The sequence below is a fragment of the Oreochromis niloticus genome, linkage group LG3 (assembly GCF_001858045.2).
Source record: "Oreochromis niloticus isolate F11D_XX linkage group LG3, O_niloticus_UMD_NMBU, whole genome shotgun sequence".
Classification (NCBI taxonomy): domain Eukaryota; kingdom Metazoa; phylum Chordata; class Actinopteri; order Cichliformes; family Cichlidae; genus Oreochromis; species Oreochromis niloticus.
The window spans coordinates 67,466,778-67,479,299 of NC_031967.2; the positions used below are offsets into that span (position 1 = coordinate 67,466,778).

At 44.3% G+C, this 12,522-nt stretch overlaps 1 protein-coding gene across 1 annotated transcript in view; it reads right to left on the minus strand.

The window, feature by feature from the left end:
• Positions 1-12,522, minus strand: part of LOC112846006 (ribonuclease inhibitor) — a 31,987-nt gene that overhangs the window by 18,823 nt on the left and 642 nt on the right. The window contains exon 2 of the mRNA XM_025905203.1: positions 12,001-12,186. Within this exon, the coding sequence (XP_025760988.1) occupies positions 12,001-12,186 (186 nt within the window). The remainder of the gene's footprint in view (positions 1-12,000; positions 12,187-12,522) is intronic.

Genomic DNA, 12,522 nt, shown 5'->3' on the forward strand with positions numbered 1-12,522 from the left:
CGATAGAGTGCATCGCTTGGGGGGCGTGAAGTCGCGGACCGGGAGACCACGTCCCATTGTGGCCAAATTCGGCCAATTCAAACAGAAGGAGCAGGTGAAGAGTCGCGGCAGGGAGCTGAAAGGAACGGACTTCAGCGTGAACGACCAGTTCCCCAAAGAGATCCTGGAACGACGCAAGGTCCTGTTTCCAATTCGACGTAACTTCATCCAGAGAGGCTCCCGTGCTGTCATCGCCGTGGACCGGCTCTACGTGGACGGGCAGCTCTACCGCGACCCCGGCTCCACTCCGTGGTTATATTGACTGCACTCCAGATAAGAACCCGCTACACTCTTTTCTTATTCACTCACACGCTCTCCTTTAACATGTGTTTAACCTAGTAATATAAATATGATGTCATAGCAGATATAACACCGTCACCCTCCGTTATTGCGTTAATTAGAATGTTTCCGTTTCTTTTCTTTTTTTTGTTGTCGCTCACAGTTAATGTGGTTTCTTTCTTTCTCTTTTCTTCCACTGCTGTGATCACCTACTTCCCCACTCACCTACAAACAACACCCTCTATTTCTGCATATTCACACACCACGATCACGCAAACACATGCGCTCAACGGCAGCACATCTACAACAACCTCACAGAGCGTACAGACTTACAGGACACATAAACAAGCCACGCCTCTTCATATTAGTGAATAATCACACACATAGTCAGACTTATGGAGCCTCTCACCACTCTTTTTTTCCTCTCTTTCTATTTACAAACAAGTGATGTTTCCACATTCTCTTCACCTGTCTAAAGGAAACACCCAGCATACATCGTTAGACATACACACACAATTATGGGCACACTGAGGTTTGTCACATGGAATGTAAATGGAGCTGGCACCAGAGGAAAGAGGTTAAAGATATTTAACCAGCTTAAAAAACTACAGGCAGATGTTGTTTTATTACAAGAAACTCACAGACCTGTCACAGGTTTAAATGAACTTAAAACACCTGAGTTTCCTACTGTGTTTGCAGCCTGTTATAATTCTAGACAAAGGGGAGTAGCAATTTTATTACATAAAAATGTTAATTTTACAGTACTCGATACAGTTATAGATCCAGAGGGTAGATTTCTAATTATTAAACTATCAATATTGAACAAAAAGCTATGTATTGTAAGTGTATATGGTCCAAATGTTGATGATCCCTCATTCTTCCACGGTTTTTTTAGTGCACTCTCTGAACACCTTGATTGCACACTCATTCTTGGGGGAGACCTCAACCTGGGACTAAATGAAGAAATGGATAGGCTCAACACAACAGGAACTCAGCGTAATTGGCAGTCCACAAATATAATCAAACAATATATGAGCGACTATGGCCTTTGCGATGCATGGCGCTCCCTCCACCCCAACAGTAAGGAATATTCTTTCTTCTCACATGTTCATCACTCCTACTCTCATCTGGATTATTTTTTGGTCAGCAGCTCACTGCTGAGTGACATTTCAGACACTGAGATTCACCCTATAGCTGTCAGCGATCATGCTCCTGTATCTTTAACACTAATGCACAAGAATAATACTACACCAAGTAAAAACTGGAGATTTAATACATCACTGCTCAAAGATGAAGACTTTATTAAATATTTTAAAAAAGAATGGACTTCATATTTAGACTTTAATGACACTCCCGCAACATCAGCTTCTGTTTTATGGGAAGCAGGGAAAGCTGTGATGAGAGGTAAAATAATTTCTTTTTCGTCACATAAAAAGAAAGAAGAAAACAAAAATATTCAGGAATTAGAAAAAACCATCAAATCCTTAGAAGAAGCCTACGCGTCCCACCAAGATCAAGAAATAATGAACAAAATATGCAAAACAAAACTAGAATTAAATGAAATTATTAATAAAAAAACAGAATTCCTAGCACAAAGACTTCGCTTGCAGAATTTTGAACACAATAACAAATCCGGTCGATTTCTAGCTAACCAGCTAAAAATAAATAAAGAAAAAACAACTATATGTGCTGTTAAAGATCTATCGGGGAACACAATATACGACCCTGGAAGAATAAACAACATTTTTAGGGATTTCTATGAAACTTTATACTCACCACAAATAAACCCGTCTAATAATGAAATTGATCAGTTTCTTGACAACGTAAACCTTCCGAAATTACTAGACAGTCAAGCAATGGCACTGGATTTGCCACTGACGCCAGGTGAACTCCAGGAAGCCCTGATAAATATGCCCAATAATAAGGCTCCAGGTCCAGACGGCTTTCCTGCAGAATTCTACAAAGAATTCTGGACAATTTTGGCACCAGTATTCCACGGAATGTTGCAGGAAATCAAGGAAAATGGCAGACTTCCACCAAATATGAATTCTGCCAACATTAGTCTCCTACTAAAACCAGGGAAGGACCCTTTATTTCCCTCAAGCTATCGTCCAATATCTCTTATAAATGTAGACCTCAAAATAATCTGCAAAGCTCTCTCAAAAAGATTAGAGAAAATAACCCCCCTTTTAATTCATCCTGACCAAACTGGTTTCATATAAGGTAGGCACTCATCAACAAACACTCGTAGATTACTTAATTTAATAGACTACTCATGCAATAAAAACATTGAAACCATAATATTATCTCTAGATGCAGAAAAAGCATTTGACAGAGTTAACTGGAAATTTCTATTTGCAACTTTACACAAATTTGGTTTTGGAACCTCTTTCATAAACTGGATAAGAATATTATACAATTCTCCAACAGCTTGTGTCAGGACAAATGACCAGATATCCTCCAGCTTCTGTCTCCTGAGGGGCACCAGACAGGGATGCCCACTCTCCCCTTCACTTTTTGCAATTTTTATCGAACCACTAGCGGCAGCATTTAGACAGGCTACAACAATTAAGGGCATAAAATGTAAGAACGTAGAACATAAAATCAGTCTCTATGCGGATGATGTGTTGCCTTTTCTGCAAAACTCACAAACCAACCTTTCTGAGGTAATTACTCTAATAAACTGGTTTTCAAGAGTTTCAGATTATTCAATTAACTGGCCAAAATCTACAGTTCTTCCCATTAACTGCTCCTTCCATAATTCTTCTTCTGCCCCACTACAATCTGGAAATATTAAATATTTGGGTATTAATGTTTCTCCTAAGCTTTCAGACTTAACTAAATTAAACCACATCCCACTTCTTAAGAAAGTAGAAGGCGATCTGACTAGATGGAAATCTTTACCCATATCACTCATGGGAAGGGTCGCCACTATAAAAATGATGATCTTGCCAAAAATAAATTACTTATTTTTAATGATCCCTAACAAACCGTCACAAGATTGGTTCAGATCTCTGGATTCATATATTTCTAAATTCCTTTGGAAAGATAAACCCCCACGTATCAGCTTAAAAACGCTACAAAGAACCAAGGATAAAGGAGGATTAGATCTGCCTAATTTTCAACAATACTTCTTAGCCAACAGGCTTCAGTTCATTTCAGAATGGTTAAAACATACCTTCTTAGATGAGCCCTGGCTAGATGTTGAACAGGCACTATGCAATGATCTAGAGATTTCAGACCTACCATTTATCAGCTCAAACATCAAAAGACATGAATGCTTCAAAAGTGTTAACATCAGCTCTTCTCTGACAGCATGGTGGGAGTTTCTAAAAATAACGGAGTCTTCATTAATCCCATGCAAACGTACACCTATCTGGAACAACCCTGACATATTACAAAACAATAATATGATTAATTTTCCAGAATGGAGTTGTAAAGGAATTAAATACTTAGAACATATATTAGAGGGAACAGAATTTATTCCATTTGACAGACTAGTTGCACAATATGGGATCAACAAGAAAAGGTTTTTAGAATATCAACAAATTAAATCCATAGTAAAAAAGAAATTTTACCTCAGTCAAGCTGAATTACAAACACCACCAAGTGTGGTACATTTTCTTACTCTTAAATCCCCCAAATTATTATCTAAAATATACAGAACTCTTTCTAAAATAGATGAATCAATATCTCTTCCTATTGCAAAGTGGGAAGCAGATTTATCAGTAAGCTTAGACCAAAACGTCTGGTCTCAGGTATGCTTAAAAACCTTTAAATTGATTAAAAATCCCAGTCTGCAATTAATACAATACAAAATACTACATAGAGTGCACTATACTGGTCATCGGATGTTCAAGATGGGCTTTACATCTTCCAACAACTGCTCACACTGTCAAGGCAATACACCAGACAATTACATCCACGCTCTTTGGTTCTGTCCACCAGTGCAGAAGTTTTGGCGTGAGATATGTGAAGACTTATCAAAGTGTCTGAAATGTAAAATTCCAACCTCCCCTTTAGTATGCTTGTTGGGAAAATTGGATGATGTCACTACAGAAACTAATACAGTCCACATGGTTTTTACTGCCCTATGCATCGCCAAGAAAACGGTTCTCATGAACTGGAAAAATAAAAATAATCTTAATTCTAGCCAATATAGAAACCATCTAATAGATCACATCATTAGATCCGGTGATGGTGTGCAGTACAGTGCAGCCAGATCTGAGTTGAAAAGAGGCATCAGAGAAGCCAAGGCAGCGTACAAGAGAAGGATCGAAGACCACTTCAGCACCAACAGCTCACGACAGGTATGGCAAGGAGTTCAGCACTTAACCAACTACAAACCTTGCAATACCACGTTGACTGAGGGCAATGCGGAGCTTGCGGAGGAGCTGAACCACTTCTTCGCACGCTTTGAGGTGAAAGGACCAGAGGCAGCAGCAGCAAAAACATCGGACAGCAGCAGCAGCCCAAGCCTCATAGTGCAGGAATATGAGGTGAGGCGCACACTGAGGGCAGTGAACCCCAGGAAGGCCGCCGGACCAGATGGGGTAACCGCAAAGGTCCTAAAAGAGTGTGCAGACCAGCTGGCTGGGGTCTTCACTAAGATCTTCAACACTTCACTGTCCCAGTCCTGCATCCCGCCGTGCCTAAAGTCAGCCACAATTGTCCCACTGCCAAAGCGTACTAACATTAGCAGCCTCAACGACTACCGACCAGTTGCTCTAACACCTGTTATAATGAAGTGCTTTGAGAAACTGGTCCGACGTCACATCATGTCCTGCTTGCCACCCAACCTCGACCCACTCCAGTTCGCATACAGAGCTAACAGATCAACTGAAGATGCCATTGCTACAACGCTCCACACCACCATCTCTCACCTGGAAGTGCAGGGCCGTTACGCCAGGCTGCTCTTTGTTGACTTTAGCTCTGCTTTCAATACGATACTCCCGGACAGACTAATAGTTAAACTGCTGGAAATCGGACTTCCTTCTACCACCTGCCGCTGGATCAGAGACTTCCTGTCAGACCGTGTACAGAGAGTTAGAGTGGGGCCTCATCTTTCCTCAGCCCTCAGCCTTAACACCGGCTCTCCACAAGGCTGTGTACTGAGTCCCCTACTGTACACTCTGTACACACATGACTGTGTTAGTACCCACCCAGACAACGCAGTCATCAAGTTTGCAGATGATACCACCGTGGTGGGGCTCATCTCTGGGGGAGATGAGACGGCGTACAGAGCTGAAGTTCAGAGGCTGTCAGATTGGTGTGTAGATAACAACCTGGACCTCAATACCACCAAGACAAAAGAACTGGTAGTTGACTTCAGAAGGAGGAAGTCCGAGCTGCAGCCTGTCAGCATCAACGGGGAGTGCGTGGAAAGGGTCTCCAGTTTCAAGTTTCTGGGTGTGCACATAGACACAGACCTCCAATGGAGCTCTAACACCTCTGCGGTCTTAAAGAAGGCCCAACAGCGTCTCCACTTTCTGAGAATCCTCAGAAAAATGGACCTGAAGAAGGAGCTGCTGACCGTCTTCTACCGCTGCTCCATTGAAAGTGTGCTGACATATTGCATCGGTGTATGGTTCTCCAGCTGCACCACAGCACACAGAAAGGCACTCCAGAGGGTCATCAATATGGCCCAAAAAATCATTGGACATCCTCTTCCCTCCCTGAAGGACCTGTACAGCACTCGCTGTCTCAAGAGGGCACGCAGCATCCTACGAGACTGTACACACCCAGGACATCGGGTGTTTAAGCTGCTGCCGTCTGGCAGGAGGTTCAGGCTGCTGAGGTCCCGAACAAACAGACTCAAGGACAGCTTTTACAACAGGGCAATAGCCCTAATCAATGCAAATAGCTGACCTGATTGGCTACCTGCCTGGACTTTTTTTTAGGGGGAGGTAACAATGTTTAAAACAATAACAATAATAATATTTATATTTATAACAAGGTGCAATAATAATTAATGTGCAATAATAACAGTGTGCAATACACATAACACTTATTCTTCTTTTTTATTTCTAAGTTAATATACTGTGTTGTGTTGTTTGTGTTGCGTTGTGATGTGTCATATCGTGTCGTGTTGTGTTATATGTAGTGCCGACGTAGGACAGTTTTTCCAATTTCATTGTACTACTGTACTATGTATGACTGTGCAATGACAATAAAGAATTATCTTCTATCTTCTTCTTCTTAACATTAGCCTCGATACAGCCTCTGCCACCACATTAGATCAATCCCTCTGGGCTCCTTTGATCGGCTCCATCACCTAGAGGGGGTGGGGGGTCGTGGTTTGGTCCCGTCTTAGCTATTGTGGTTGATGTGGAGGTTGGGACGGGTTTAGGGCGCCTGGAGAACCCCTAGAGACGTTTTCCCTGGAGGGCTCAACCCAGGGGGTTGTGGTCATAACCTGGTCAGTGGCTCTGGTTGCTCTTAGAGGGTGTTCTCCTCATGGCTGTGTGCAGCGGGGCTGGGGGATGGTCTGTGCTGGCGGACGTAGGTTACTGGCCTGGTGGCCTGGCTGCCCCCGAGTGGATCCGGGGCAGGCGGGGGGGCTTGGGGTTTGGGGGTGCTTCGTCTCCGTGCTGGGGTTCTGGCTGGGCCTTGGGGCTTCGGTCCTTGTCGGTGTGTCGCCGAGGTTGTGGGCGGGTGGGTGCACGGGGGCTCAGCCCTGGCGCAGGGGGCCTCTGGTGCATCGGCCTAACTGGGGGGCTCTTCATCTGGCAGGGAGGTTGTTCCATCCTTGCAGAAGTCCACTCTGCAGGTGGGGGAGAGACATAGGAGAGGTGGAGAACAAACCTAACCTGGGTGTCTGTTGTCTTATGTAGTCTGGGAGATGATTGAATGTTGGGGTGGGTACAGTTTCCTCTGCGGTGGGGTAGGGTGGGCTTCCCCGGGTCCTGTGGGGCTTGGCGGTGCTGCTGCCGTAGGCCCCGGTCTGGATGGGCCTGGGCTCCCTTGCCTTGGTGGGTGCCAGAGGACGAGGGTGCCCACTGGGGTCAGCGGGGGAGCTGGCCCTAAGGAGAAGCATCTTGCCCCTCCCTTCTTTTCCTCCCCATCCCCGGCTGCCTCCCTCTTCCTGCTCCACCACACCCACCCACACAGGTAGGGCCTTGGGGTGCGGGTGTGTCACCAGGGTGCAGGGGAGACATTCCCCCCCCCTCTGTCCCCTTCTGGCCACCTGTGCCTCAATTTTTATTCCACAACTTAGACATTTGTTTAGACACATTATTCACACTCTCATAACACACACATATATATAGGACCTTGAGGGTGACCACGTCAACGGCGTCCAGTGGATGGTCTGAGTATTCAACCCTACCTCTGGCGCCGGTGCCCACCTCTCAATTTTAAATCCATGTAGACATTGAGGGTTCTCGGGAGAGGCCGTGCTAACACCTGCTGCTCTCTGGCAGCAGCACCATGCCCTCCCCTGTTTTAAATGCACTTTAGAACAACACGCAGTAACACTACACATGAGCGGGAGGAGGGAGGTATGGGGTCTTCACACACCCCCGTTCTCTGCCAGCCATCGGGGCGGGGGGCTGGGAGGAGGTGTTGGCTGACCGATTGGCCTCCCTGCTTCTGCGGAGCCTGGGGCGGTCTGCTTGCCTCCACCCCGGGGGAAAGGGTCACATCTCTTGGGTCTGGGTGCCGTTTCCCCCCCTGGGGGCGAGGGTACCTGGACCCGGGGTATAGAGTATGTTTGGGGAGTGCGATTGTGTGTTCATGTGCATATATGTCTATTCCTACGTTGGGTGAGTGCTGAGTGTTTGTATATGTGTGCATGAGGGTGGGAATGCATGTTTGTGTCCGTGTGTGCCTGTTTGTCTGTGTCTATATGTCAGGTCGGGTCTTAGACTCCACCTCCCTGGGTACTCCCAGGCCCTCCAAAGTGTGGAGGCCTATCTCCCCTCACCACACTCCCTGCCGGTAACTGATGCCCTCAGGGGTCGGTGCATTGGTGGTTCTTGGTGTCCGGGGCTGGGCGCTCAGGTATGCACCAGCTCACTCCCGGTGGCTACTTGGCGGGGCCTGGCACCTGTTGCTCGGTCAGGCCTCTTCCGGGGCAAAGGGGGCCCTCGAACCTCCGGCCTCGGGGCCTGCAGCTCGGTTCACTCTGGCACAGCTGGCTGCCGGCAGAGCCGGCGGGCGCGCCAGTGCAGCCCCCTCTGGCTTCTGCTCCATGGCTACTGGGTGACCCCTCGTCTGGGGATCTCCTCAGCCCTCCCAGGAGGGTGGCACGGATGCCCCTCCGGTGGTCCTCCTTGGGCTCTCGCACTCTGGGGTCCCTGGATGTCTGGAGCCTGGATCTCCTCCATGTCTGCTTCATGCCCTGGGGGACGGGGCTATGGGCCTCCACACCCTCTAGCACACCGTTACATGGGGAAACCTTCTGTATACAAGTGCGCTGATCCACACAGGTGTGCACACGGGTGTTCACTGGTCGTAGACATAAACTACACCTTTCTTAGCTGCTACTTCAAAGCACATTGTGCGATGTCTGTGCTGCACAACAACATTCAATATTTAGTATTTACTGCTGTTTACACTTAGCTAGATTAACGTGATGGTGTTGTGTTTAGTATGTTGCTTTGTTGTTTTTTTTGCTTGTTTTCTATTCTTTTTCTCTCAACAGGTGATCCAGGAGATTATTATTATTATTATTATTTTTTTGTCTTTGTAAGTGCCCTTTCTCACTGTCCCTTTCCCCTTCTGTTTTTCTTTTCCTTCCTCTCTTTCTTTCTCCCTTTCCTATCCCCCAATCATGTCTGTCTCATCTGTAACAACTGAAAATAAAATAAATAATAACAACAAAAGTTGATCAAATGGACCAATACGGCAATGCCATGATGATCCATTTGGCAAAATAAATCCATTTGGTATCCCTGTTGGTCTTCAGACAACAATTCTGACGGCTAAAGAACCAAATGGGACAGACAAACAAAAAAAAAAAAAAAAAAGAATGAAAGATGTAAGTTTATTAGACAAAGTGCTTGAAATCATTCAGTGTTTCATCATCTGTTCAGAGCTGAAGAAGGTTCAGAATGTAGAAGTTTAGAAAATGGAAACTCCAAACAGCTGAAGCCAACAGGAAGCAGCTTCAAACAAACACAACAAGAGAAAAAACTCTGAATGTTTCACATTAAAGTCGTACATTTCTCATAAAAACAGGAAAAAGTCGTGTTTTTCCTTCCAGGAACCACAAGGCTTCACTTTTAAAGGTGAAGTGTGAAAGAAATGGACATATTTGAAGTCCAACACCTTTTTCCAGTCACATTATTAAAGCAGACAAACTACAAGCTCATTTTCATTCCAACAAGTCATCTTCTGACCTGGACTAACAACACTGGTCTCTATGTGCAGCTGGCTGTGAGACCAGTGCTCAGGGAGCGTCTACAAAGTGCAACACTGAAAGAACATCACACACTCATTTGCTTCCAGCAGTCACACAAACATCTACTGTCATTATTGTCACCAAACTCTGTGGATCCTTTATTGGAAATTCCAATCAAACTCCAGAATCTCAGGTTAAAGCTCACAAACTATTTCAACCAGCAGCAAACAGCTAAAACAGTAAATGAGAGCAGCTAAACACACAAAGATGGAAACACAGAGCGTGGATCGTTCACTCGACGGCACGTACACGGACACGCCGTCGAGGCTGAAAGTATCACAGCTCACAGATCCTGAAGCTGCAGGTTTCATCTGTCTCCAACCAAAACTGAGTGAACCAGCAGCAAAAGAAGATCCAAACTCTGCTTCACGTTTGATAAATAAATTAATTCTCTTTGACTTTGGCTGTTACTGCCTGCACAGCTCGCTCGCTCTCAGTGTTCTCCAAGAATAGGTTCACATCTCAAATCTCGGTTTTCTGCATTATTCTCTTGAATATTACGCACCTCATTTTTTCAAAAATGACCTCTGACAGGAAAATCTAATGTCTGCTGTTCAACACTGAAGAAATGTAAACTTTTTAAAATGATACCAAATTGGAAAACACTGAGCTGTGTCTGTAATAAAAGCAGAGATGGAACGATGCCACTTTTTATGTCCGACATCGATATGAATCTCATATACTCGATTTTATAATCAAACTTTTTTTTAATATCTTGCTGCATTTTGTATAAGTTCATACTCAATTTTTAAAAATCTAAACACTAAAGCTGTTCTGTTATACCCGTTTGCAAAAACACACTGCCCCCAAAACATTAGACTTTACTGAACTTTGTATTTAAAGTAATATTCAAAAAGTCATTTAAATGCAGTTTTATCCAGCTTTCAAAAACTCTTTGGTTGTGAAAAAAAGAAGTGCAACATCAGCACAAAATAATGTTTCTATTGAACAACTAAAACAAACAGGTTGTAGAATGGAGCGTTTTATACTCACAGCTGAACAGAAAGAACATCCAGAGTGGAAAGCAGTGCAAATAAATGCAAACAGGCTTCATGACACTCATGTTTAAACAGGATGGATGTCAGTGTGAGCTGTTTCTATCACATTTAACCTCACAATCAATTTGTTTCATTTCTATACAAACGTAAGTGTTTTTCATTGTTTTGCTTTGAACCATGAAACTGTTTAACAACACAGTTTGTTTCAAAGTCAAACTTGAGTCTGTCCATCGTTCGGTCAGACTCAGCAATGACAGCACACAGACGTCTGAGCTCCATATATCAGCTGTTAAGCTTAACGTAGGAATGCTTTACCAAGATTCACAGATGAACTTACACACTAGCTTTACTTCTCTGGGATAGCTTGCTCGGAGAGGCCGCTTTGGCAGCACGTAGCGAGGCTCCAGATGCTTTCAGTGTGAAGTAACTCCACACTGCCAACATCTGGCACACCACAGCCGCTCTATCATGTGACACGTACTGCTCCCACGTGCTGAGGTCACTACCCTGGTTACACCATGTCGCAGGTTTGTGAGGTGCTTTGGTGATATTTAATGGATCAGATTACAGTTTTTATTTCTCCCTGATATCCGATCCAGTAATTTAGGTCAGGATCAGACCGATACTGTATATCTGATCGGTCCATCCCTAAATCAAACCTCTGTAACTTTGCTTCACTTCAGCAGCATCAGCTCATGTTCACATGTTGATTCATGGTTTTCTTCACTTTTTGATCGACTGCAGAATATTTTGAAGGTTATCTGCTATAAAAAGCCAGAAGAGGAAAATCTGCTTCATGTGTTTCTGTTTGATCCTCAGTGACTTTGACACAAAGGCCTCTGCTGTGATGATCACACCTCTGATCAAGTCTCACAGTGTCAGAACTGATAAATGATCAGAATTATAATATTTCTGACTGTCTGCTGCGTGCCGTGACCTTTGACCTGCTAAAGAGAGTCAGCTGTGGATTATTCATTGTTGTGTCTGATACTTAGAACCATGAGGAAGAAGCTACACAGTTAATCAGGGTCCACTCTCTCTGAATTAGGAAAGGTGGGCAGGCCACGTGTGGGCCGCGGGCCATACGTTGAGTATCACTGTTTGAAATGTGAACATTGTTCTGCTACAGTCAATGGACTAAACCAGAGAAGAAGAAAACAGACTTTACCATGAAGATCCTCAGTGTGGATCAGTATAATATCAGCCTGATGTCTGCAGTTTAGTGTCAGCACAACTTTCACATCATATTCATCTCAGCACAACTAAAACATGCTGACTGACCTCAGAGTTTCAAGTCCACATCCTGGACTCTCCAGGAAACCACACAGATGCTTCACTCCTGAATCCTGCAGGTTGGTGTTGTTAGTCGAAGAATAGATGGAGTCACTACTCAGGTCCAGCTCTCTCAGATGGGAGGGGTTGGACTTCAGCGCTGCTGCCAGATAATCACAGCTGATCTCTGACAAACAACAGCCCCTCAATCTGTATAAAGAATGAAAGATGTAAGTTTAATAGACAATGTGTGAGCTTGAAATCATTCAATGTTTCATCATCTGCTCAGAGCTGAAGAAGGTTCAGAATGTAGAAGTTTAGAAAATGGAAACTCCAAACAGCTGAAGCCAACAGGAAGCAGCTTCAAACAAACACAACAAGAGAAAAAACTCTGAATGTTTCACATTAAAGTTGTACATTTCTCATAAAAACAGGACAAAGACTTGAAAAAGTCGTGTTTTTCCTTCCAGGAACCACATGGCTTCACTTTTAAAGGTGAAGTGTGAAAGAAATGGACATATTTGAAGACCA